Below are 23,404 nucleotides of genomic sequence, written 5' to 3'. Positions count from 1 at the left end.
TGCACTGTTCTGTTACATATCTTAATCTCTGTGAAATATGCACCTGCACACGAGCCTAACCCACACACAGACACAATTAATAGGAGTGTGCAAAAAAATTTAAATATTCAAATCACGATTCAAGCTCTACAAAATCGATTCATATTTATTTTTATTTAAAAAAAAATAAAAAAAAATTTAATTGTATTTCTACTGCTATCACATGGGAAAAGTAACTACATTTACATACTGTGAATCGTTTTTTTAATCGAGAATCGATTTTGAATCGTAACATTTTCTGAATCGTGCACCCCTAACAATTAGCCATAAATGGATGTCGACTCACCCCTATTCAAAATTTCTATAGACATAATCCAGACTTTTTCTGTCCTTGGTCTGGCTCTGGCAGTGTCTTTACAGTACAGTGCAGAAGCAACCTTAAGGGCCATATTCTAACGATCTAAGCGCATGGCGCAGGTGTGTTTAGGGCTTGTACAAATCTACTTTTGCAAGTTTAAACTCGGAAAAAAAGGGTCCGTGCACCAGGCGCATGGTTCAAAAGGGTTGTACTTAGTGTCTTCATTATTCATAGGTGTGTTTTGGGCGTAACATGCAATAAACCAATCAGAGTGTCATCTCCCATTCCCTTTAAAAGCCAGGTGCGTTTGTACCTTGGCGCGTTGCTATTATGATGGCGGATTTGCTAAGCAGAAAGGAGAGGTTTTCAGGAGAAGAAACTGATCTGCTCGTGCGTGAAGTGAAGTGAAAGCGCCCGAGCAGATCATATCATAATACTATTTCACATTGTAATATTTTTATTTTTAATCTTTTGTGTGCTGCTGCGCGTCCCTGTGTGTGTAACAAGCATAGTGTGAGTGCGCTGTTACTAATGTGCCGTTAAAATAACAATGAAATGCTGCGTTATTGACTTTAGACCAGGTTTCTGTTGGTCAATGGCGCAATCACTTTCCGCTGCCTCGAGATAGCAATACGCCAAGAATTCACCTGAACACACCTCCCTTAATGCCAGAACGCCCATGGGCGCACAGATGAGCGCAGGTGCATTTGCTATTTAAACGACATGGGCGCTGGACGGGAAATTGACAACTGCGTCGGTCTTAAACTCGCAAAAACACTTGCATCGGACTTTGCGCTGCGCTGGGTGCAAGATAGGGCCCTAAGAGTTATTACCCACGGCCATTTCAAACAAAAGCATATATTGAGAGCCATAACCACCTATCGATTGATGACACATGAGTGAATCAAAGTTATAATCCAATGTGTGTTATTATCCCAACATTCAATTTGGGTGACAATATATAAACCTACTTGTTCATGCTAAAGTAAATCTTGCTAGTATAAATAATGATGGCAACACACATTTATAAATATTATTATAGGGAACTTGGGCGACACCGTGGCGAGTCCTTTGAGGTGTTGAAAAGATAAGGCTTTAAATATATAGTCTCCTAAATTCCTACATTGCGTCATCACACTCAATTGTTCACCCATAGACGCGCGTGTACTGTTGTAAAGCATTAGAGGAGTAGGAGTAGGTGATGGGTAAAATCTTCTACCACTATACATATACATTTCAATGGTGGTAGCGATATATATAGTATACTATACTGAAAGTCAATTGAAACATTTTACAGTTAAAAAAACTGAATGAGAATGTTTGTTTGTGGCTAATACAGTGAATCAAATACCTGACAAGTTGACAAGTTAAGGGGTGACAAGCAGATGTGTCATAACATCACAACAAGGACGACTACAACAAAAGCAGCTGCAGTGTTTTGCCGAAATGGGGATACCTCACACAACCAAGCCAAACTGAGCAGGATAAAAATAAAATTGCAAGACAAAAGCAAGACAAGAAAAAAATACAAAGTGTGTTGATATAGAGCTTAAACGATTAGTCGGGTCATCCATTAGCCAATGGAAAAAAGGAAGAAGGCTAGAATGTTTATATTGTTTTCCAATTTCCAAGCAAAAATGGTTAAGATTTGCTGGTTCCAGCCTCTTGCAATTTGCTGTTGTTATTGGTTTTATTTTGTAGTAAACTGACTGACTGTCTTTGTGTTTTGGACTGTTACCTGGACAAAACAACACATCTGAAGACGTTACCTTGGTCTCTGGAAAATTATGGCGAGAACTTTTCAGAATTTCCTGATATTGTATCGACTGTTGATTAATCAAGAAAACAGATTGGACATTCATTAATAATGAAAATAATCATTACCAGATTATTTTGGTAATGATTGCCATGATGTCCAATGTGGTCCTGGTGACCTAGTACTAACCTAGATGGTTAGTGGTTCATTTCATAATGTGGCCTGCCATACTATGAATGTTCACTGAAAAGCATATTGGATAAAACTGTGCACCAAATGACATCCATGTCATGTCAAAACGTTTGTTTGCCTCACACAGGAAGCTACATCATCGTGCTTTCACCTAGCCTGGATGCTATTAGCCCTTATTGTATTCTATCCACACTAGATTCCCCAGGCAGCGGTGGATGGCCTGGTTGTGTGTTAGAGCACAGCAAGCATCAAACCCAAATAGGGACAGAATCTCATTATTTCTCAGCAGGCTGTATAATGGGTCAGATGGGGAAAGAAAAAAAAAAATCGACATTTTCCCACTACGATTGAGGCGGCATAAAAAACCATCAGAAATCTGATTGCAGCACTTACGGGAAGCTAGCCCACCGCTGTTAGGAATGACCCGATGCTTTGTACCCTGCTCCCAACGGCATGTCGCTCTGCTTCATTTTTAACTACAAATGGGCTGCTTCGCATTCACAGAACCACGGCCAGAGAATATGCTAAGCAACAGGATTGCTTCAGGTTGTAGGAATGAACCTGCTTGCTTCAAAGGCTGAATTATTCTTTGCTTTGTGGCTCAGTAGGCAGTGGGGGATGCATTCTTACTAAAGCCTCCCGGTATAAACATATATACTCATGGTATTATATTGGTTGGGACATTAAATTAAATATTTAAGATTATGTTAAAAGAAGCATTTAGGTTGGAAGAGACAGACAAGACAGATAGGTCATTCAAAAAAAAAAAACAGTCCGGCAAAACAGGGACGAGCACAGTGACCTCAGCCATTACACTTTCAAATGTCATGAGAAGTGCTGACATTATCATGCTGCCGCCACACACAGAAACTCCCAATCCACACAAACCAAGCCGCTGCTCAGAGACAGAGGCTTCAACTGTAAAGCAGAATAACCTTTTCCATTATCTCTCTGGCCAGTATGGCATGGACCAAACTCAGCAAACAACAGCTTGGCTATATGGGTCTGAGCCACACAGAGCCTGTGTCAACAAGGCACTTAGCTACAGGCAACCATGTAACTCACACTGCAATGGTTAACACTGTGTGTGTGTGTGTGTGTGTGTGTGTGTGTGTGTGTCTGCCTACAGGTTACCCCCTGTGCCTGAGGCTAGAGTTGTTGCCCTAGATCCAATTTCCTCCCTGTGTAGCGCATTATGCAAGCATTTAAAATACCAAAGTTTGTCTTAGTCAACAGCCCCAGGTAGGGCATCCTGTTCCACAGGGAATACAAGGGGAGACAGAAAAGACGGACAGAAAAAAGCAAGAAAAGTAGAGCAAGATTCTTTAATTTTTGATCAAATTTCAGTCGGAAGAATTTGTAAACTTACTGCCGTGATGGCTTCGTTTTCTGGGGATCTTATCACTGAGGTCATGACAGTGTGAACTCCTGAACAACAACAACTCTTTGTCATAGTTTGTTATGGTCTGTATAGGCATCATCATTATAGTATATTTATAGACCTTTATATCCTGGGGAGGAGTTCTAGAAACCATAACATTAAGCAGGGCCCAAAGATAACTTTTACAACTGGCTCCCGGGCAACCAGCTTTTGTTTTTAATTATGTAAAGTGGAGTGATGACAGACCTGTGTGTATATGGTCAAACATGTTATATAATGAAATGTAACAGGGCATGTTTTAATGTGGGTGTAATGGTTACAACCAGACTACAGAAAGTAGTTGGCAATCTGGTTGCTTGGGGCAACAAGATAACTGTCACACTTCACCTTCTACTTGAAATGTTTCTGACATTTCTAACATAGTTCAGAACTCTACAGCGAAAAGGATGTACTTACTGAACCCAGCTAAAATGTGGCCATATTAGGCTGATGCCTGGCAATAGAGTTGTTGAAGCTGTTGAATAACTGGCAGTCTATATCGACGACAATTAATTTAGGGGATTGCCCCGGTGATGCTGGAAGATCCACAGGATGTCCCTCATTTTCGGCCAGATGTTTTTCACCTTCCGTTTTCTTTGTGTTGGCAATTCCGGTGGATTTATGAGGTACTATGGTTAACTGCTCCTCAGATCTCTGCAGGGTAAATCCAGACAGCTAGCTAGACTATCTGTCCAATCTGAGTTTTCTGTTGTTATTTCTGAGTTTTACGACTAAAACAACGTTTGAACGTACACATGTTCCACCAAAACAAGTTCCCTCGCCAGGCTATTTTGCAGAGGCATGTTATTGCGTAATAATAAATAACTGGTAACTAAACTTTACGATAGGGTGCCGAACACTGGTAATAGGCAACATGACAACGTGATTAACATAATCTTTCTATCTAAACGAGCTAATGGAGCCGCTAGTGTCTGACAGCAAGCCGAGCGGCGCTGTGAAGGAAATTACATTTCAGTAGCGGTTGGGAGTATGAGTGAGAGGGGGAACGGTGCACAGCGTTTAACGTTACTAGAACGTTCATGGTTTTTATTGAGTGACGAGATGATATAAGACAGTTAGTCTGAAAGAAAACTAAAACTGCACAGTCGAGATGGACATTTTCGGATTTCAAGCCGACGAATGAAGTGAGCTGAAAAAGACAAAGCAAAGTGTAAACGCCGACTAACCAAAAAGTTATTATAACCAAAGATACTAAACCGTCTCCGTTACAACCTTACTGCAGGTAAAAAGTCATGTCTTAGAGGAGCATTACCGCCACCATGTCGTCTGGAGTCTACACTTTTTTTATGGGCTCTCTCACCTGTCTCACTCGGGAGCGGCTGAGGGCAAGTGTGACACCTAGTGGTTAAATTCGGTATACCGGTTTGGCCCAGTATTTGGCTTTTGGCCAATATCAAACCAGTTTGAAATTTTTTACACCGGCCCAAGCCTAGCCGGCAATAATTTGAAAGCATGGCTGGAGGGGATGTTAATGAACATGGTAGCTCACGAACCTCCTAATTGGACGGGAAGGGACCCGGGCGATTTAAGGCAATAGTTTTGTTATTAAAATACTCAAAATCAAAACACAGAACTGCTACACCTAGGAGAAAACACACAACTGCTGGAACAAGTATTACAACAGTTATGAGTAACAGTTAATGATATAAATATGTTACTAAGTACACTCTACCATTCTAAATCAAGGTCATCACAAAGCAGCCTAAATCGTGGATAAATCGTCTTGCAATGTGCACAAGTTTGAAGGACAATTCTCACAGTTCCGCCGTGATACTTTTACCACTTCACAACCAGACTTTGCAGGTTGGTCCTGGCTCCATGCAATATACACAGCTAACAATGTTTATTATCCCTCTCTCTGTCAGTGACCAAAACAAGGTGCTCTATGGGGGCCTGAGAGCCCACAACAGATGGATGCCCATAATGTTAATGAAATACTGCCGTAATATTGTGACACATGCCATCTGCTGTGACAAAAAAGGTGCCTACACGCTGTGTGAGTGAAAATGTGTTTGTGCAAGAAAGAGGCTAGGCTAACGAGTGAGTGTGTGTGTGTGTGTGTGTATATGTGTACTCTTTTGTTTGTTACAGAGGAATAGCCTAGACAGTGTGAATGTGACAGAGAAACATATGTGTGTGTTAGAGCAAAACAGAGAGCCTTAACATTGAATAGGTGTGCGTTTGTGTGCATCTGTGTGTGGGGTGTGATAAGCCTCTATGTATGATGCTCGTCTGTCAGAGGAACAAATATTCACTGCCATGAATCATACACAAGGATACAACAGCCCACACGCACTCTCCCTCACATCCAAATTTGCATCACACACACACACCACCTAAATGTAGGACAATCTCTAATTTGATTCTGCCCTGCTCCTTTGAGACGTAATTAAAGCATTAAAAAGCTTTGTGCGCTGGTGAGGCAATTGAGACAGTCTTCAGCGAATAAATGGGATTCATCGTTTCAGGAAATTGCTGCCCCACCCCCACCCCCCACCCCCCACCCACCAACCCAAAGCCCACTCATCGTCACCCCCCCCCACACCCGCCACCCTTCCTGGCCTCATCATCTGGTCCAATCCATGTGAAATCTACTGTGAAACATAATGTCTATTTTAAATAAGAATCAGGCTAAAACTGTTTCTGCTCCATAGATCAGTCGACAAAGGCGATGAGAAGGGATGGAGATTACGGGGGTGGTGGGGGCAGTGATTAGACACACCAACAAACCATGAATACAGTGTAAAAGGAGAGTATTTGGACACACAAGCACATATACACAATTACAATACACACAGACAATAACAGCAGGATGCATTGCAAAACATCCTCCTCAGTCCTCAATCCTGCCTGAGGGTAGCAGCAGAGTGGGGATTGTATTTCCTGGAGCACTGCCTGACTGGTTACATATCAGTTGGAGTGTATTTGTGTGTGTGTGTGTGTGTGTGTGTGTGTGTGTGTGTGTGTGTGTGTGTGTGTGAGATGGGGGCAGGGATGAGGCCTTGGCATTGTAATCACTCACTAATGACTGGATGTTATCTCACTCCCACTTTTAAATGAATGCAGAAGATCCACACTGACGAGCAGTTGGCCTATTTCACAACGACAGGCTGTCTGTTTGCTCCATAGCAACAGTCCAATGGATGCCATTTGAGCCATCCACCTCCTCTGTCCATCTCAGACACATTATTATTCAAAAGATAATGCAATGACTGAGAAGATGGGAAAGCCTTTCTGTTGAAAGCAAAAGAATCATTAGCTTTTTTGAGTTTGGTGGCGAGATTAGAAATGATGGTAAATTAAAGCCTAGATGTGAGTGCAGTATTTGTTTGGTTTAGAAAAAATGCCTTTGTAAAAAGTGGTGTTTAGATGTAATGCATTATTGCAATCTAACCAAAGATATTCCCATTTTCTGTACCCTACTGAAGGGGATAATTATGGCTGGCTCTGTGTATTGGTGAATACAACATGTGGGGTATGTGTTTAACATGTGGGCAAGCCTCTCAGCAAAAATCCATCATGACATGATTCACCAAGCCAAACGTTTAGGGCTTAAGCCTTTTGCTAATACACCAGCACCAAACAAGATCACATCCTCCATCTAAGAATAGCTCCAACCAAACAATTCCATCTAAATATCCCAGATTAGTGTTTGAAATAAAGCATATGTGCCCAGTGATCTGAGAGAGGGACAGGGCTAACTGGCCCACATCCAAGCTCTCCCTGGCCAACTCCGTCTGGGCCAAGTGCGCCTTGCTATGTTAGCTGCTCAGTGTGTGCGTGTGTTTAGTGAGGAGGCTGAGGAATAGGATTGTGTCTTCAGCTGCTCTGGACAGGAGCTTTAGCCTGCGGGGAGAGCCTAATCCTGTTTGGGTCAGGAATTTGATTTTGATTATTATCTCTCACGAACCAAGCCAAGGCTTACCCCCATTTCTGCAGTCTTATCCCACACACACACACACACACACACACACCCCCCTCCCCCCTTGCAGCCCAACAGATTTGCCCTCGTTAACTTGCTTTATAGGGGATTATTCTACTTTTATCACTTCGAGTGAAGTGCCCTTGCAAACATAGGCTTGGCATGGCTCGGCCTCCCTCCTCACACCGCAGAACTGTCTTGACCCCCTGTGCAAGGCCAGCCAAGCGCGCAGTACAAACACACACACAAACATGACACTTAAGGCACACTGCCCTGGAAACAGATGCATAAAAATGTGTTTGACTTTACCCACAAACACACGCACACAAACATAGCAGAAACAAGGTGGGGGCAGGCACCACACGGACACACACGGAAAAATAGTGCAGAGATTGCAAAGCCAAAGGAAATGGGCAATTTGTCAAGAGTGGGGAAAGTGGTGAGGCCGACAGGGCTGTGGGTTTGGAGACCATGTCTGAGATTAAAGCCAGCCTCACAGAATGGGGGTTTTAAGATTACACCCAATACGGTTGTGCAGATGATTGATGCCTGCTTGTAAAAACCAAGGTTATTACTTACAACAGCCAGCGAAGGAGGGAAGACATGGAGGGAGGAAAGGAAGATTAGTCCCAAAGTTTGCATCAATTAAGTGGACAATGAAAGTAGAAAGCTGGAGTGCTGGCACGTGGCTGACAACAGAGAACTTCTGTTTCATCTGCTCAACTGAGGCGCCGGCATTAAAGTTCTGGTGTGTGCACATGTTAAAAGTTTTAAAAAAGGTAGAGCTATTTTTTCCCTCGACTCCAATCCAAGCCGTTTCATTTTGAGTAGGAGTCCCAATCTTATCTTTATATTATGCTACATTATGACATTTCAGCAGGTTTCACACGTTCACACACAGAGAACAGTACAGTGTCAAAAAAAAAGACAAGCTGCTCATTCATTTCAATGACACCAGTGCATTGACCGTGTGCTCACTGTGTGTTAAGGCTTTAGTGTGCTTCAAAAGTGCTTGTCAGATGGTTGAACAGCGCCTGAAGCCCCCTCCCCCTACACCTTTCATACATTGAAAGTTGGGCGAATGCGTCCAACTTTTTTTGTAACTTTCCCGAAAAACGACAACCCAACAAGCAAGTCCGCTTCACGCAGCAAATGACCAGGAATGCAGAGGTGAGAGAGTATTTGAACTTTGCTATTGTATTCTTTTTTTGAAATTCTTTACACAACTACTTCTGTCACTTTTTGTATGTACAAACGGGTGCAACACTATGAATGCCTTTAAGAACAGAAAGTCCCAAAGAGTGTGCAGTTATCCCCATATTGGAACGATTATCACGTCTCGCACCTCTCTATGACAGCAGGCTTTTCACTTGTTGTAAAATGTCTTGTAATACCGTATAGCGCTGTGCATTGTTTGAGTGTCTGATGATTCTTCAAACTAATCAATATATTACTAAATATGGATTTCCTGGATAATTTTTGTGTTCTCACTGATGGGCTACCTGTAGCAACACACCCACACCACTGCAGCCCTGAGTGTTTTTTTAAACTATTTTCAGGCTGTATACCCGCTTACTACGATAAGAACATTTCGTTAGTCTGAGTGGCACAGTTGACAGAGTGTCCCGTCAAGCATGTTTAAAAAGGATGGGACTGGTTGCACTCAGGACTAGCGGGACACTGACCTCCCCTCACAGCAGGGTGGTGACAACACCTGCCAACATGTATTCTGAATACAACACGATAGAAACCAGTCCTGTCTCATAGTGGACGTCTGTCCTCACCATCTCCCCCCCTCCTGAACGAGGGAGGTTTTATTGCCTTGCTGTGAATCCTCATGGTGCCTGAAGGATTTTGGTGGAGATGAGGTGGCATAATGTTCCAGTCTGGCCCTTACTGCTCTTAAAGCGTTGACACACCAACCCGATTATCGGGCGTCGGACAGTCTGGCGAGGTCGGTGACTCAAGTCTGTTCGGCGTGTTCTGTGCCGTCGTCAGTTAGAGGAGCCGCCGGCATCCATTTTGGGCCGATTTGACTTGTTGAATCGGCCAGTGGGCAGTCGGACTCAACAACCAATCTGATTGGTGGAGTGCTAGCCCTTGACTAGCGAATCAGTGCACGAGAAAACCGGAGCTGACAACGCCAGTATCTTCTTATTACTAGCCATCGTATTTTCTTCCGTTCAGCGAGTAATGACAACAACGACCCTTCTTGACTACTATCAACACTCTCTGATGAAAACAATGACTGACGACAGCGTGCTCTGTGTTGACTAGGTCAAAGCCCGTCTACGGAAAGCCGTTCCACTCCTCATTCAGCCCCATTGTACCGAATTTGGTTGCAGTTCCACCAGAGTTCCACTGGGGGTGATCGCGGTCCAGTGCTAAATGAATGGGACTCTATGGAGCTAGACGGCTAAATTTGTCTCTTTCGCCGGATTGTCGTTGAGAAATCTCAGATTTTATTGTAGTTTTTGCAAGTTCAACATGGATTATAGGTCAAAAGTTGAATGAACGAGTACTTGTGTGTGATTTCTTACAGGTTGGGTCGTTGCCCATAACACGCTAGCATTCTGCTAATGACTGCTGATTGGTCAAGGACTGATTACGATCGGAGATCCCGCTTGACGGCATCCAAAGCAGAACCAGAATGTCAGAGTGAATATTTCGGCGTGGTCTTTAAAACATTAGCAAACCTCTTTCTACCACGTGTATTGACAGGGAGAGGCTAACCTGTCAGCTGTGTTGTCGATGCTTCGAGAGAACAAAGGAAGCGACTCAGAGCTTGCCGTAAAGAACAAAAGCCACTTTCAAAAAATCTAACACCCAGCAGTGTGTACTTTCTTAGCCTCCCCTTTCGAATGCAACATTCAAATTACTAGACAAAAAATTATATCCTAAGAAAAGTGAATTTTGAGGGGTATAGCTCCATAGAGTCCCATTCATTCTGCACTGGCCTGTGAGCACCCCCTATATGGAACTCTGGTGGAACTGCAACCAGTTCAGAAGCTGGAAGTAACGAGAGAGTGGAACTTCTTCCCTTATTAGAAATTCTTTGACTAGGTCTAGAGAGATGTTCCGTCACCGTTTCGGTGTGTTCTGAGGCACTTTTTTGAGAGACGGGAGCCGACTGATCAGTCCGACTGCCTTTTTTGCCGATGGTTGGCCGTCGGGTTGATGTTGCAGAGCCTTTAGGCACACAAACAGAGCAGCTAATTCCCTTGTCTAAACTGGTGCAGTGCCTTGCATTTTGGCAGGTCTAGGGACCCTGGCCAGGGAGGGCCAATCCGGCAGCCCCCCGTCGAGCCGCTTTGTTCCAGCCCATTGCACCGTTCTGCTCCAAGGAAGTGCTGCCCCACCCACAACCACCTCCCTCCCTCCCCCCTTCCCACCTCCCACACACTCCTCGTAGGGAGCCACTGCTGAATACTGATGCAGCCGCTACACTCCACCCCCCATCCCCCCCACACCATCTTCACTCCCACACAAAAAAAAAACACACACCACCCGATGAGCTCTCGACTGTGTGTGTGTGAACGTGCACGTAAACACAACCACAAACTCATAACCATTCTACTTTTTTCTCTTCACGCACAACAGCCTTCAGTCATGCACAGACGCACAAACACACAAATCTGCACACACTCAGACGTCCATAAATGCCCCAGAAACAGACAGATATTTACATCAGTAGCTCCCACGGACTTGAGCTAAACCCAAAACATGGTACAACTCAGTTGACATCTGTTTTTTATTTATAGTCACGTTCTTTCTGGTGAATTTGCTGCGGTACTTTACGTAAGGCAAAGCAGCCCAAGCAGACAAAGAGGTACAGATACAGCTTAAAAACCTTGTTTTCATCAATGTTTAGGGGGAAGCCCTGAATGTTTAAGCTCATGATGGCAGGCGTTGCCTGTACTGTAATATGCCACTGCTTGTTTATGTGGTCTTTTATTCTGTAAATTAAATTTACTGAGTAGATTTTTATAGAGTCCTTACAGATGCTTCAGTTACTTCTGTCCAACACAATAAATTACCACAAGGTGAAAGTTGTGTAACTGATTGGCACATCAGGGACTGCATCATTCATAGAGTGGTGACATGTTTTCTGTCACCTTGATTCAGCATTTCCATCAAGCCAGATGCTCCTCTAGTGTATGCTATAAACTCCAAAGGGATGGTGCAGAAAGGGTGTGAGTGTGTGCTGCTTTAGCTGTATTCACACTAATGAACACGCATGAAGCTGTATAATTCTGTAATATGTGGCACCAAACACACACCTTTTCAAAAAGGCTCTCTAAAGAATGTATTTGATAATGCTGATGTCATATGAAGCATCTCAGAGTCAGTATGATCTAAATCTAAGAATCCTCACTGGCCGACAAACTCCCCTCATCATGCTTGCTTTGTAAACCACTAATTACATTTTGGAAATGGTAGACACTTTACAGAAATTTTAAAATGCTGCTGGCTCATGTGGCCTAAGCATGAGCAACAAAATGCACAATTGAATAACCAGAATTTGTATTAGCTGTCTGCATCCTGTTTGGACTATATCTGACACTTGAACAATAGGTGGAGTACTTCAACAGTAGGGTATAAAAAAACCTGAGTTGGTGTATCGATAAAAGCAAAATGCGACGAAGTGCTATGGAAACAGACTTATCAAATAAATCATAACGTGGATGAAGCATGTGACTTAAACGTTCACTTAAGCTTCAGCGCCACTAAAGAAAAATTGCGGCAGACATAAAGATCTGTGAGGACAAGACAAGAGAGAAGACTACAACCCATTGTTGATCTTGATCCACCCAACTCCTTATATCGGCATAACGGTAGTGATTGGAAATGCACATTAATTTGCATTCTCTTTTGCAGATTCTCTGGAAAGTCGGTTTCAATTTATGCAAAATTTGGATGGAAATAGGCTTAGGCCGGTGTAAACATTTTCAAACCTGTTTGACATCAAGCCAAATACTGGACCGAACCGGTATACCAAATTTTACCACTCAGCCGCACCCGAGTCAGACTGATGAGAAAGCACTTGAGAGTTTGAGCTTCAGAATGCTCAGGGGAAATGTATGTTAGCATGCGTGGACACTACCGTGCTAATGTTACTTGATCAAAAAGAGCCAAGCTATTTTATTCAGAAAACAGCTACGCTATTAAGAAGTAGTTAAACTAGTAACGTTACTGCCCAACACTGCTTGCAAATACAAGTTGGATTTAGTGGCATGAGGCCATCTGCACAGGTTGCTAATGTAGGCTACTTTTTAACTTTGCCAGAAGATGACATGACATGACCGGTTAACGGTTTAGCCTTGTAAACCAGACCAAACAGGAAACCGACCCAACTCTAGATGGAAGCTTAGTGATGACCTGTGACAGTCAAACAGGTTGAAAGTGCATTTACCTGGGGCACCCTATGTTTTAGGTGTTAAGATGCCGATCCCGGTTAGAGTCCAGCTGGGAAACCTTTGTTGTATCTCCCCCCCCACCCCATGTTTCCGGTCATCTCTCTAATGGCACTATCAAAAGGCATAAAAAGCCTAAAGAACAATTTAAAAGAAAGTGTGCATGCATACTAGGGTGCACGGGTCTGCTGTATATAGGGGGGTATAAGTCAGAGTGTTTGAACGTGTATTCAAATCTACTCTGCCTACTTGAGTCCAAGTCAGTGTGTGTGCTCAAGAAGAGAAGGGCTGCACCAGTCTACAGACCTCCCTTTCAACCAACCCCAAAGCATTTTGACAATCATCCACTGTGGCCCTTCACAAAAATCAACATCACCTGTGACCCATGGCTTCAACTCGGTCACTCAATAGCAGGGCCTCCTGCAGGGTGGGGGTGTTTGGGAGCTCTGCGGGGCTCTGTTTGTCATGCTAATCAGCTGGCCTAACCTTAACGACCCAGACATCTGCTGGCCTGCGTGTGTCAAGCCCCACATTCAATTTGTTCCCCAGATACAAAAAGCAGATAAGACTCTTGAGGCTGGTAAGAATGTTTGTGTGTGTGTGTGTGTGTGTGTGTGTGTGTTCTTACTGTTGATTGGTGAAAGGGAAAAATCCTTTTATTTCTATGCATGTATAGAGCAATAATTACCAGCAGAGAAGAGAGCTAAAGTGTATGTTTGTGTGTTCGATGCCATGTTTGCTTGTGTGTGTGTGTGTGTGTGTGCGCACGCTTCAATGTCTAGTACCCCCCATCAACAAACACATACAGCCAGGATTGTCGCGCGCGCGCACGCACGCACACACACACACACACACACACACACACACACGGCGAAGGGGTGGGGGGAGTTTGTTTAATGGGCGAGACAGGGGACCATGGGGATTAAGCTCCCCCCAGCTGGAGGCTTTAGAGGAAAGGCTGGGGGCTGTCCTGTTAATTCAAGTGGGCTTAATAATGCCTGTGCACCCTCTGCCCCTGACCCTCCCACCACTACATCAGATCTGGGAGGAAACGCATGATAAAGGGAGACAAGCAGGAGGAGGAGGGAGAGAGAGCAAGTGTGTGTGTGTGTGTGTGTGTGTGTGTGTGTGTGTGTGTGTGTGTGTGTGTGTGTAGTATATATATATATATATATATATATATATATATACACACACAACCTGTGGCCATCTCTACAGTGGAACATGGGCTCAGGGGACTGGAGTGATTTCGCCTCCATATTACTTGCGCTACTCTCCGGCTTTGGCACCAAGCCCTTCTGTTGCTCCACTTTCACGCCACGGCCAGCTTTGTTGAAGCTGCATTAGGATTAATCAACACCCAAACAATATGGCAAATGCTATCAAGTGGGTCAGGCACTGTGTCGCTATCAAATGAGGCTTTTTCCTATTAAACCAATGAACTGTGCCAGTAACCTGTGACAGTGGATTAAAATGCAACCATTGACTAAAAAGACACATACATTCTTTTTAAACCTTGGTCTTCTTTGTGTCTAAATGGGACATCTATCTGGAAAAAAACGAAATCGTTTATTAATTTTGTTTCCAAGATAATTTAACAATATTGCAATTTTGCTATATTTACAGTTTGTAAAAAGAAATCCTGGCAAACCTATAAAAAGGTAAGCACTTCCACTCAGCATGCCTATAACAATATGCACCCATATAACAAAAACAAAATGTCAAACTGTGAAAGATGGCGGTAAACCCGTAACGAGCATCTCTTGTGGAAAAAAAAAAAAGCAGCACCATCCAAATGGGGGAAAAAAATTGCCTGACCCAGTGTTCAGCTAAAAGCCACAAGGTCCTTTCACATAAACTTTACTTTACCAAAATAAATTGGCTAAAGTGTCCAGGCAAAGGCAACATCTTCTATGATTCACACAGGAAACGCCTTAACATTATTTTAATGCAGTGTGACCACACATCACCACCAGTACAGCTTGCGCTGCAAGTCCTCTTCTGCTTTAAATTGAACGCATCACACATGAGAGGATCCTTGATTGTGCATATCCAGAGTGGAAATGTGTGTATGTACCGCTTTTGTTCACATCCTATGGAACTCTAACACTAATGTTGCTACAGAGAGAACAAAGGAAAATGGAAGGAAAGCAGATTTGGTGCTGAGTGAGTCAGTTTGAAAGATCTGTCATTATGAGGCAGTGCTGTTCCTCCAACTCCTTATCTTTGACACTCATATCTATATGAGTGTCACACATTCTCCCCATCCTCGGGCCCCTGTGACAGCAGCAGCTGAGGAGGAAGGGGATTTGAAGAGGGAAGACATGTGTGTGTGTGTGTGTGTGTGTGTTCACTGTATATTTAAGTTTAAAGCCACAGTTAAGGGTGTGTGCGCGTGTGTGTGTGTGTGTGTGTGGTTCCAGTACACAGGTGTATTTGCGCAGGGTTGGAAATGGCTTGTTGTAGCAGGTTACAGCTAAAGCAGCTGCAGAACGAGTGAAGAGACATCCTACATTCCCAAAGTCCATTTTTAATCCTGCGTGTTGGGTCTTAATACTCCAATCAAGCAGCATAAGGGCACTCAGTTGGATTAGAAAAATAGCCTCCTATCAGGCAGGCAGGCAGGAGTGGACTGGCCCAGCTGCTCTCACCTTGGAGAAGGTGATGAAGTTCTCACCCTATCAAGAGACCACCGCTTCGCCACTTCACCCAGAGGAAGGGGGGGGGGGGTGAAACGGGCCTCTAAAGTAGTGGTGGGCGGTATACCGGTTTTGTCACTTTCTGTCACGACATGGATTTTGCAATACCGTCATTACTGTGATGAACACACACATTTTGGTTTTAGCACACAGACGAGGGAGATCTACTTGCCAAAGGTTCTACTGTCCAGGGTTTTTGCCCACCAGCATCTTATTTCAAAGCGCCTTAGCTGAATGAAAAAAATATATATGCTGAGAGTTCCCTACAATGTTTTGCTGTCATTTATGAGCGCGCTAGCATCTCCGTCCTCTCCTTTGCATGTTTGATGATCGAGGGCACGGCTCAGGAGAACAGAAGCAAGGACTGAGGCTACATCCACACCGCTACGTCTTCGTTTTAAAAGGCATATTTCTTGCTACGTTTACGCCTCGCGTCAACACTACTCCGGCATTTCCAAATAGAATAGAATGCCATTTATTGTCATTATACACATGTACAACGAGATTAAAAGCAACTCCTTTCCAGTGTCAACAATGTAATAAAATTAGTGCAAATAAATAAAAAAATTAAAACCTAGTAATTGTGGACGTAGCCTAAAAGGTTTCCTTAAAAGGTGCTGTAGGTAGGATTGCGAAGATCCAGGACTTAGCCAAAAAATTTGAACATCGACAACTTCTCAGTCCCTCCCCCCTTTCCGCTTAAGCCCAAAACAGCCTCCTAAGCCCCTCCCTCCACAAGGGAGAATGAATGCGTGTGCCTGAGCAGTGATTGACATGCAGTTAGACACCCCCCCCGGCCCTGATTGGAGCATCTGAACAGGGAGCGGTGGACTTTTGCAAATCGCACTACAGGCTGTAGGTGGTGCTAGAGGAGCCGGATTGTTTTTTAAATGACCTGCTTCATGTAGTTCTACTCGAACATAGGGTCAGTTTCAGCAAATACGACAGAAAGTTAGTTTTATAAGGCTTACCTACTGCACCTTTAAATGGAGACGTTTGGAAACGTTGCTGACCCCGTTTTAGTTTGAAAACTCTGTTGTGTTTTAGTCTAGATGGGCAGAAACGGAGACCTTTGTAAACGACGACTTAGACACAAATGTTGTTCGCTCAGTCCCGATGTTTACTTCCCTGATTTGTCACGCCCCTATCATGTGACCCTTTCCCGGAAGAAAACAAACATTAGCCTTGACTACTTGTGGTTAATTCAACATGGATAACGAATAACAGACATTTCTGACCTTGTTTTCGATGCTAGCAGCTGGTGTGCAGTTAAATTCTGTATTTTATAATGCTACTACTGCCTGCACGCCCAAGAGGCAAGCTATTATTTGAGCGATTTGCACCAATTCCTGTGCCCAGCGATGTTATCAGCCTTACACCATGTTTACACCAGCACATGCATGCCCAGTGTACGTGAGTGGTCTGTGATGTGCTAAACAGTGCTAAAATACCTGTGAGGTCAGAGATCATCTTTGTTTTAAAATAAAAACCTAGTAATTGTGGACGTCGCCTAAAAGTGGGCCAGCTTTGTGCCATATTTTTTCACCCGCTATGCCTTGAGACGCAATAACTTAAAATAGAAAATGAAAAGAACCTGACTTTGCATCGCACTTCATTCAGTGGGTAAATACTTCACAATCAAAACATTGCGACTACTGACAGGGACCAAAATAAAAACAGTCTACTCTTACTGCTAATATGGCATTGCCACTGTTGAATTGAAGTACGAAAAGCACCTCAAGTCTTTTGTATCCCAACTGTGCGTTTTCCCTTTTCATCTATAAAGGAGCCGTGATAAGACTGCATTTAATATAGTGACAGATATTTGATTGAGGATAAGTTACAGAGAAATCAGCCCAAAATGTAGTAGGTTTTTCGATTTGCAGTTGGAAAAAACAAACAAAAAAACGTCCTTTTAGATCATCAGTTTCAAGACACTTAAGTTAAACTCGGTAAGGACACACAGCTTATACAGGATTTCACTCATCTGACAACCCAGGCCAGAGGTTCCCAAATCCTCACATTCTGCTCCCTAGTCTGAGAACACACATCAGTTGGCTCACCACAATCAGGCTGCCGCCGACTGACTGCCAAAGGGCAAACCCATTCATGTCACAAAAGACGTTCAGGTTCTAGCTTCAGCAAACAACTCTTCTGCTTTGAGCAGTAAAAGAACTAGCTGTGGCAACAAGACGTTGCCAGGGAGAAGCAGAGGGGCACAGTCCCTGGCAACACAACAGTCTTCTTGCAGTTGTGTTTACCTGTTCTGGACTGACACAAATGCCTTATGTTAGATTTGCCCTTCCAAGGGAAAGATGAAATGGCAGCCAAAACTAGGAGGTGAAAATACAAGTAAGCCACCATATTTAAAGTTTCTAGCGGGTTTCTTGTGGCACCATAAGAAACCAATAGAGTTGGCTTCTATTTTCAATTTGAGTCTGGGTCCCATCCAGAAACACCATTTTTTTTTTTTACCCTTGGCTAAAAGTATCACTGCTCCAAAGCAGTACTGACACAACTGGATATTTCAACAGTGACAAGTAACACAATTCTGCCAGTCACTTAACAGAAATGTTTGACCAATGGGCTCAGAGCCCTCATCACTGATGAATACATGCCCTGGACTTAGTTTCTGTTACCATGGAAACTTGAGATTTGGGGGAACAGAGATGTGCGCTTTTGCAGTCACAAAACAGCCACCTGCACATAATAGTGTACAGTGAGTTTTGAGTGGTTCACCAACCATACATGAAACATGAGAGTGACGACACCACTTTTATTTTGACTACAGCCAAAACCATGAAAAATAAATATCTGGTTTTGGCATTTTGGAAAATGCAGCCAACTGAAAATACACTGACACAAGGTTGTAAAAAAAATCATATGGTTGTGAAATATGACAGCATTCATTAGAGTTGTTTGATTTGGAGGATGCCATCATTTGGAAAAAGTTCAACAGTTTAAATTCAAAATACAAAACGTTTTCTCTCCCATGGGGTCTCTATTAAAAAAATAAATAAATAAATAAATAAAATAAAATACACATTCTGCAGAACTTGCCATAACTAAACACTGCAGTTATAAACCACCAACGTTATTACTGCCAAAACGAAACCTGTTTCTTATGATACATCTATTTAAATTACAATATGGTGCCAAAAAAAACCAAGTTGCAAGCATAATTTCCCTACCTGACCAACCTGCTTGGGTAAACCAGTTGGTGCTCACTGTAGAGCAAGTACCTAAATTCTGAACAAATGTCAAATTAAAAACCACTTACTGAGTGTCTTGATTGTGGAAACATCATGTCAATTCCTTGTTTGTTGCTTTCCTTCCCAAACACGATCGACTGAGTGCCCTGTGTTTATATTTTTCCTTGCGTTGATCCTTTGTCCAAAGCTAACGTTAGCCCTGCCTTACACAGGAGCTGTCCAGCGGTAGCAGGATGACTAGCTAGCTAACGGTAGCCAGCAACCCCCCACTGAAAAATTAAGCCGAATATAAGTGATGCACTTTGCCGTCGTTCGCGAGGTAAAAGAGTCGGTGTCTTGTCTGGGTGATGCAAGACCATTCAGCTGCAACGTTACCTGTCCCGATCCCGTATTTACTGCGTCTGTAAACAGGAAACCACCACCAGTGCTGGTTCCTCACTGGCTAAGCTAGCTAATTCTTCAAAAGCTGTCAGTCAAAATGATCCATCGCAGTTGCAAGCCTTCCGCCTTTAACGCACAAGCGGCAGCGATGCGAGCTCAACGCGTGTAAATTAAAAACGATATGAACGCAGTGGTGTTTGGATTTAGTTGGCGAGCAGAGAGGGTAATGGTTTCTTCCTTCGCCTTGTGGTGGTCCTTTAAAGCTTTCAGTTCGCTCGCTTCAGCCAGCTGCGACTGATGAAAAAGTAAGAAAGAAAAAAAAACAAAAAAAAACGCTCTAATTCTCAGAAATAACAAAATGTCTGCGGGTTCGTTTAAGTTCAATCCAGTTTCGTCCAGCGGCTACAAATAAGTCGCGCGAGTGAAAAGACAATCTGTGTTGTCGCTCAGACGGCTAATCAACATCAAATTAAAATGATCCCAGGCTTGAGTTAAACTCTGAACGTTTATCCGAGGAGTCGTGAAGAAACAGAGTGGATTTGTCAGCGGTGGTGAAGCTAGAAAGTCAGTCCATTCCTGGAGCTGTGGGTAGACGCGACGCTGCTGTGCTGCTGAACGCCCCACACAGAAACAAAGCGGCTAGATGAGCGGTGACCGCCGTGGTGCCGCGCAGATCTACACGCCGCAGATCTACCTTATCAGCCGGCTGATGTCTGGGCAACTAGCGCCTCGTGTGGACAGCTCACCACAGTCTCACAGTCACTGGAGGGATGATATGGTTCTATCAGTGCACTGGACAATACGCACGGGCTCAAGCCACTACAGTAATAACATTAACAATAATTAATATTATACATGCCTACATACGAAGGTAAATATGCGTACAAATACAAATACCATTTCACAGTTTATAGCTGTTCAAGCCTGTAATAATGCTTCAGGTAACCTCTGAAAAAATAAAAAGTAAAATGATTCTGACAAAACATGCTATTCAGTTTTTCCCTTTACCAGAATTTTAGAAATACTGAGAACCTCTCTCACCTGAAATAAATGTATGTATGATTATCCTGGTTATTGCCTGTGTTGCTTTGAAAATTCATATCAAAACAATGAATGCCAGATCGCCTTAAAAATTTTTTTTATCTTTATTAAAATAATTTAACTTTGTTGCTTCACAAACTTTTCAAATAAAGTTTTACCTTATTCTGTCTACTCCTGTTACTTGAGTATTGTTTTTTGTCAGTGATGACAATTTAATTGATGTTCACATTCATTTACAAGCTGGTAGGACTGTAGACAGCCGCAGCATTAACTGTTGACCAGGAAACCAAACCACTATTGTGCATGTTTTAGTCCATTTAATACAAATTACACCTGTATATGTCACATGATAACGGTCTTGATCTTAACATTTTACTGAAATTAATGGAAACCAACAGCTAACTGGAAGGTAGGGAAATGTAATCTAAAGCATGGTCTGGAAATTTGCGGCAGTTGCTCAAAGTATTCACAACTTGTAGTAGTGGACATAAAAAGTGACATGATCCTTTAATCACAATCTGTAAGAAAACAAATTCTCACTGCAAAAGGAAATGTACAAGGATGCAATAAGAGAGTATAGGAACATATTTTATTCCAATTTAAAACATTTAAAAGGAGAAGGCTATGAAAATCATTTTCATGTTTGAATGAGGTTCAGGCAACAGTGGTTGAAATGAAACATACAAAAGAGAAATATGGCTAAAATACTGTAAATCAATAACCATTAGGACCCTTTTCACCAGGGCGTTGCGTGAATACAGTATCTCACCCACCCACCCCCTCCCTAACCTGACAAACACATGCAATTAAAATTACATTTATCTTAAAAACAGCAGTTTATCGTTAATCTTAAATATAGAATAAAATTGTCCTTTTTTAGTTAATTAATCACATACTTAAGTGTTTATTTGTTTTAAAAACTGGACCATGAAATTCACAGGCCCCTTCATTTTTCACAACATTGGCACTTGTTAAGAGTCGGGCTTTACAAAGAAAGGGGATTGGCACACTTATTGTACATAATTTACATTTGGTATACTTAAAAAAAGAAGAAAAAAAATCAAACAAAAATACATTACTTTCAATTTGTACACCACTACACAAAATTTATTTGAACTCTTTAAAAATAAGTGTCATCTTAAGTGGTCCTTAATACGTGTTAAGGTGTGTCAACCTTACAAAAGAAAAAAAAATGAAAGATGCAAACATAGCTTTTAATATTACCGTAAGTCCATCCTTCTAATCAGAATGGATCTCAAGCATAAACAATAGCCATCAAAAGTGTACACATACATACACACGCACGCACACACACACCCCTCAGAGTACCAACGAGCACGGCTGAACGGACATCTAAGTTGCATGAATGCAGGCCCATTGCAGTGGTGCAGTTTCAGTGCCTTCGACCCCGGGAAAGAATACACAGTCCAATCAAGTAAGGGAAAAAAGAAGAGCGGAGAATGGCAGACACGTAAACACACAGCATATTCATTCACTCACTCACTCACTCGCGATTAGAACCAGCAAAATATTATAATGGCCATTTCAGTACCTTCACTTGGCAAGTCTTTCAATAAATACATTAATGCTGAGGCTTTACACACAAGCTTCATTTGGAGAAAAAAAAAAATACACCATAATGATCTTACCACAGATCTCTGGGACAGGTTACGACAAATTGTGAATTTTTCTTAATCTTAATCTTTTCTGTGGCTGATTGATTTTGTTTGGCACAGTGTTTTGTACTGGATTGTCATACAAATCTACTCCACAATGCATTCTACGCTGAATAAAGCAAATACAGAACACATCAGTGGGAAGGATTTTGAAATAAATGACCCAGCTCTGCTGTTGGCTCCAATCACTGGTAGTGTAACCATGTAACTTTTTGTGTGTTGGTGATGCGGCTGTGAGGGGCTAACCAGACAAGGCATGCAGTGCACATATAGTCAGCATGTAAACACCTATGCAATAAAGTTATTAAAGAGTACAACTTCATGCCAACACTGGTCCCTGCAGTGGTCACCTTCATTTAGTTTATCATCCTCATATCAGTCCATTCAAGTCCATTTCCTGCAAAACATCTCATCTATAAGAAATGGAAGGTAAAAGACCCCGCACACACCTGCCCTTAAGGTTGGAAGCCACAGTTCAGGGAAATGGATAGAATTGGAGGATTTTAAATACAAATAGACATGACCATGTTATCCCAGCAGTGAAGCAGAACACAATACTCCTTTCCAAGCTTCGGGTAAAGTCTGTCAGCTAGTTTATTCATCCACATATTATAATACATAAGTTCTTATCATTTCAAACTAAAAAGTGTACTGTATTGTGACAGCGAAAAAATTCACTTGTGTTTGTGAGTGTGAAAATCATCACCCTATACACGGGACAAACTGGTTAAGCAAAGGCCTTTAAATGTTGGCTGAAGCACCAAAGACCAACCCACTACCAATACATGAAAAACAAGATCTCAGCCCAAATAACTTGAATTGTCAGTCAGAGCATTGCAACATCTCCAATATTGTTTCAACTCGTATAAAATCATGGCACTTAGCATACATATACATGTCCCTTCATTAAGTGTTTTAGGATGCACAAAACACACAAGATAATGGCTTTATCAACACAATGTACACACTTGCCCCAGAGATGTGAAGATTACTCTTACTGGGTGCATGTGACTAAAATCAAGGCCAAGTAATACACAAGGAGTGTGAATTCCCCTAAAACTCAGCAGATCATACAGCTTTTCCGTAGAAAATAAGATTTCTTTTTAATTGTAAACCTTTTGGCAAACAGTTTGAGACACTGAGGGAGTACAGCAGGATCTGTAATAATTTCTTTGATGTTTAATCCGACCCTTCCAGCTCTTTCAACGTGCACAAAAAAAGGTCAAAATGTCCCAAGCACTCCCCTTTTTCTGACTCCAACACAGCCAATGCCAAACATGGAAACACTACCAATGAGAAGATAAACCAAATATGCATAGCCACATAGTGGAAA

General features: G+C 42.5%; 1 protein-coding gene across 2 annotated transcripts in view; it reads right to left on the bottom strand.

The window, feature by feature from the left end:
- tle5 (TLE family member 5, transcriptional modulator) overlaps nt 1-19,970 on the bottom strand; it is a 40,241-nt gene extending 20,271 nt beyond the window's left edge. For both annotated transcript variants that reach the window (XM_078259058.1, XM_078259059.1), the window contains exon 1: nt 19,042-19,970. In XM_078259058.1, coding sequence (XP_078115184.1) covers nt 19,042-19,068 — 27 coding nt within the window. In that variant the 5' untranslated portion in view covers nt 19,069-19,970. The remainder of the gene's footprint in view (nt 1-19,041) is intronic.
- Nucleotides 19,971-23,404: the final 3,434 nt, after the last annotated feature.

Source organism: Sander vitreus, chromosome 9 (genome assembly GCF_031162955.1).
Source record: "Sander vitreus isolate 19-12246 chromosome 9, sanVit1, whole genome shotgun sequence".
NCBI classification, from domain to species: Eukaryota; Metazoa; Chordata; class Actinopteri; order Perciformes; family Percidae; genus Sander; species Sander vitreus.
This window is presented reverse-complemented; position numbering and strand designations above follow the sequence as displayed.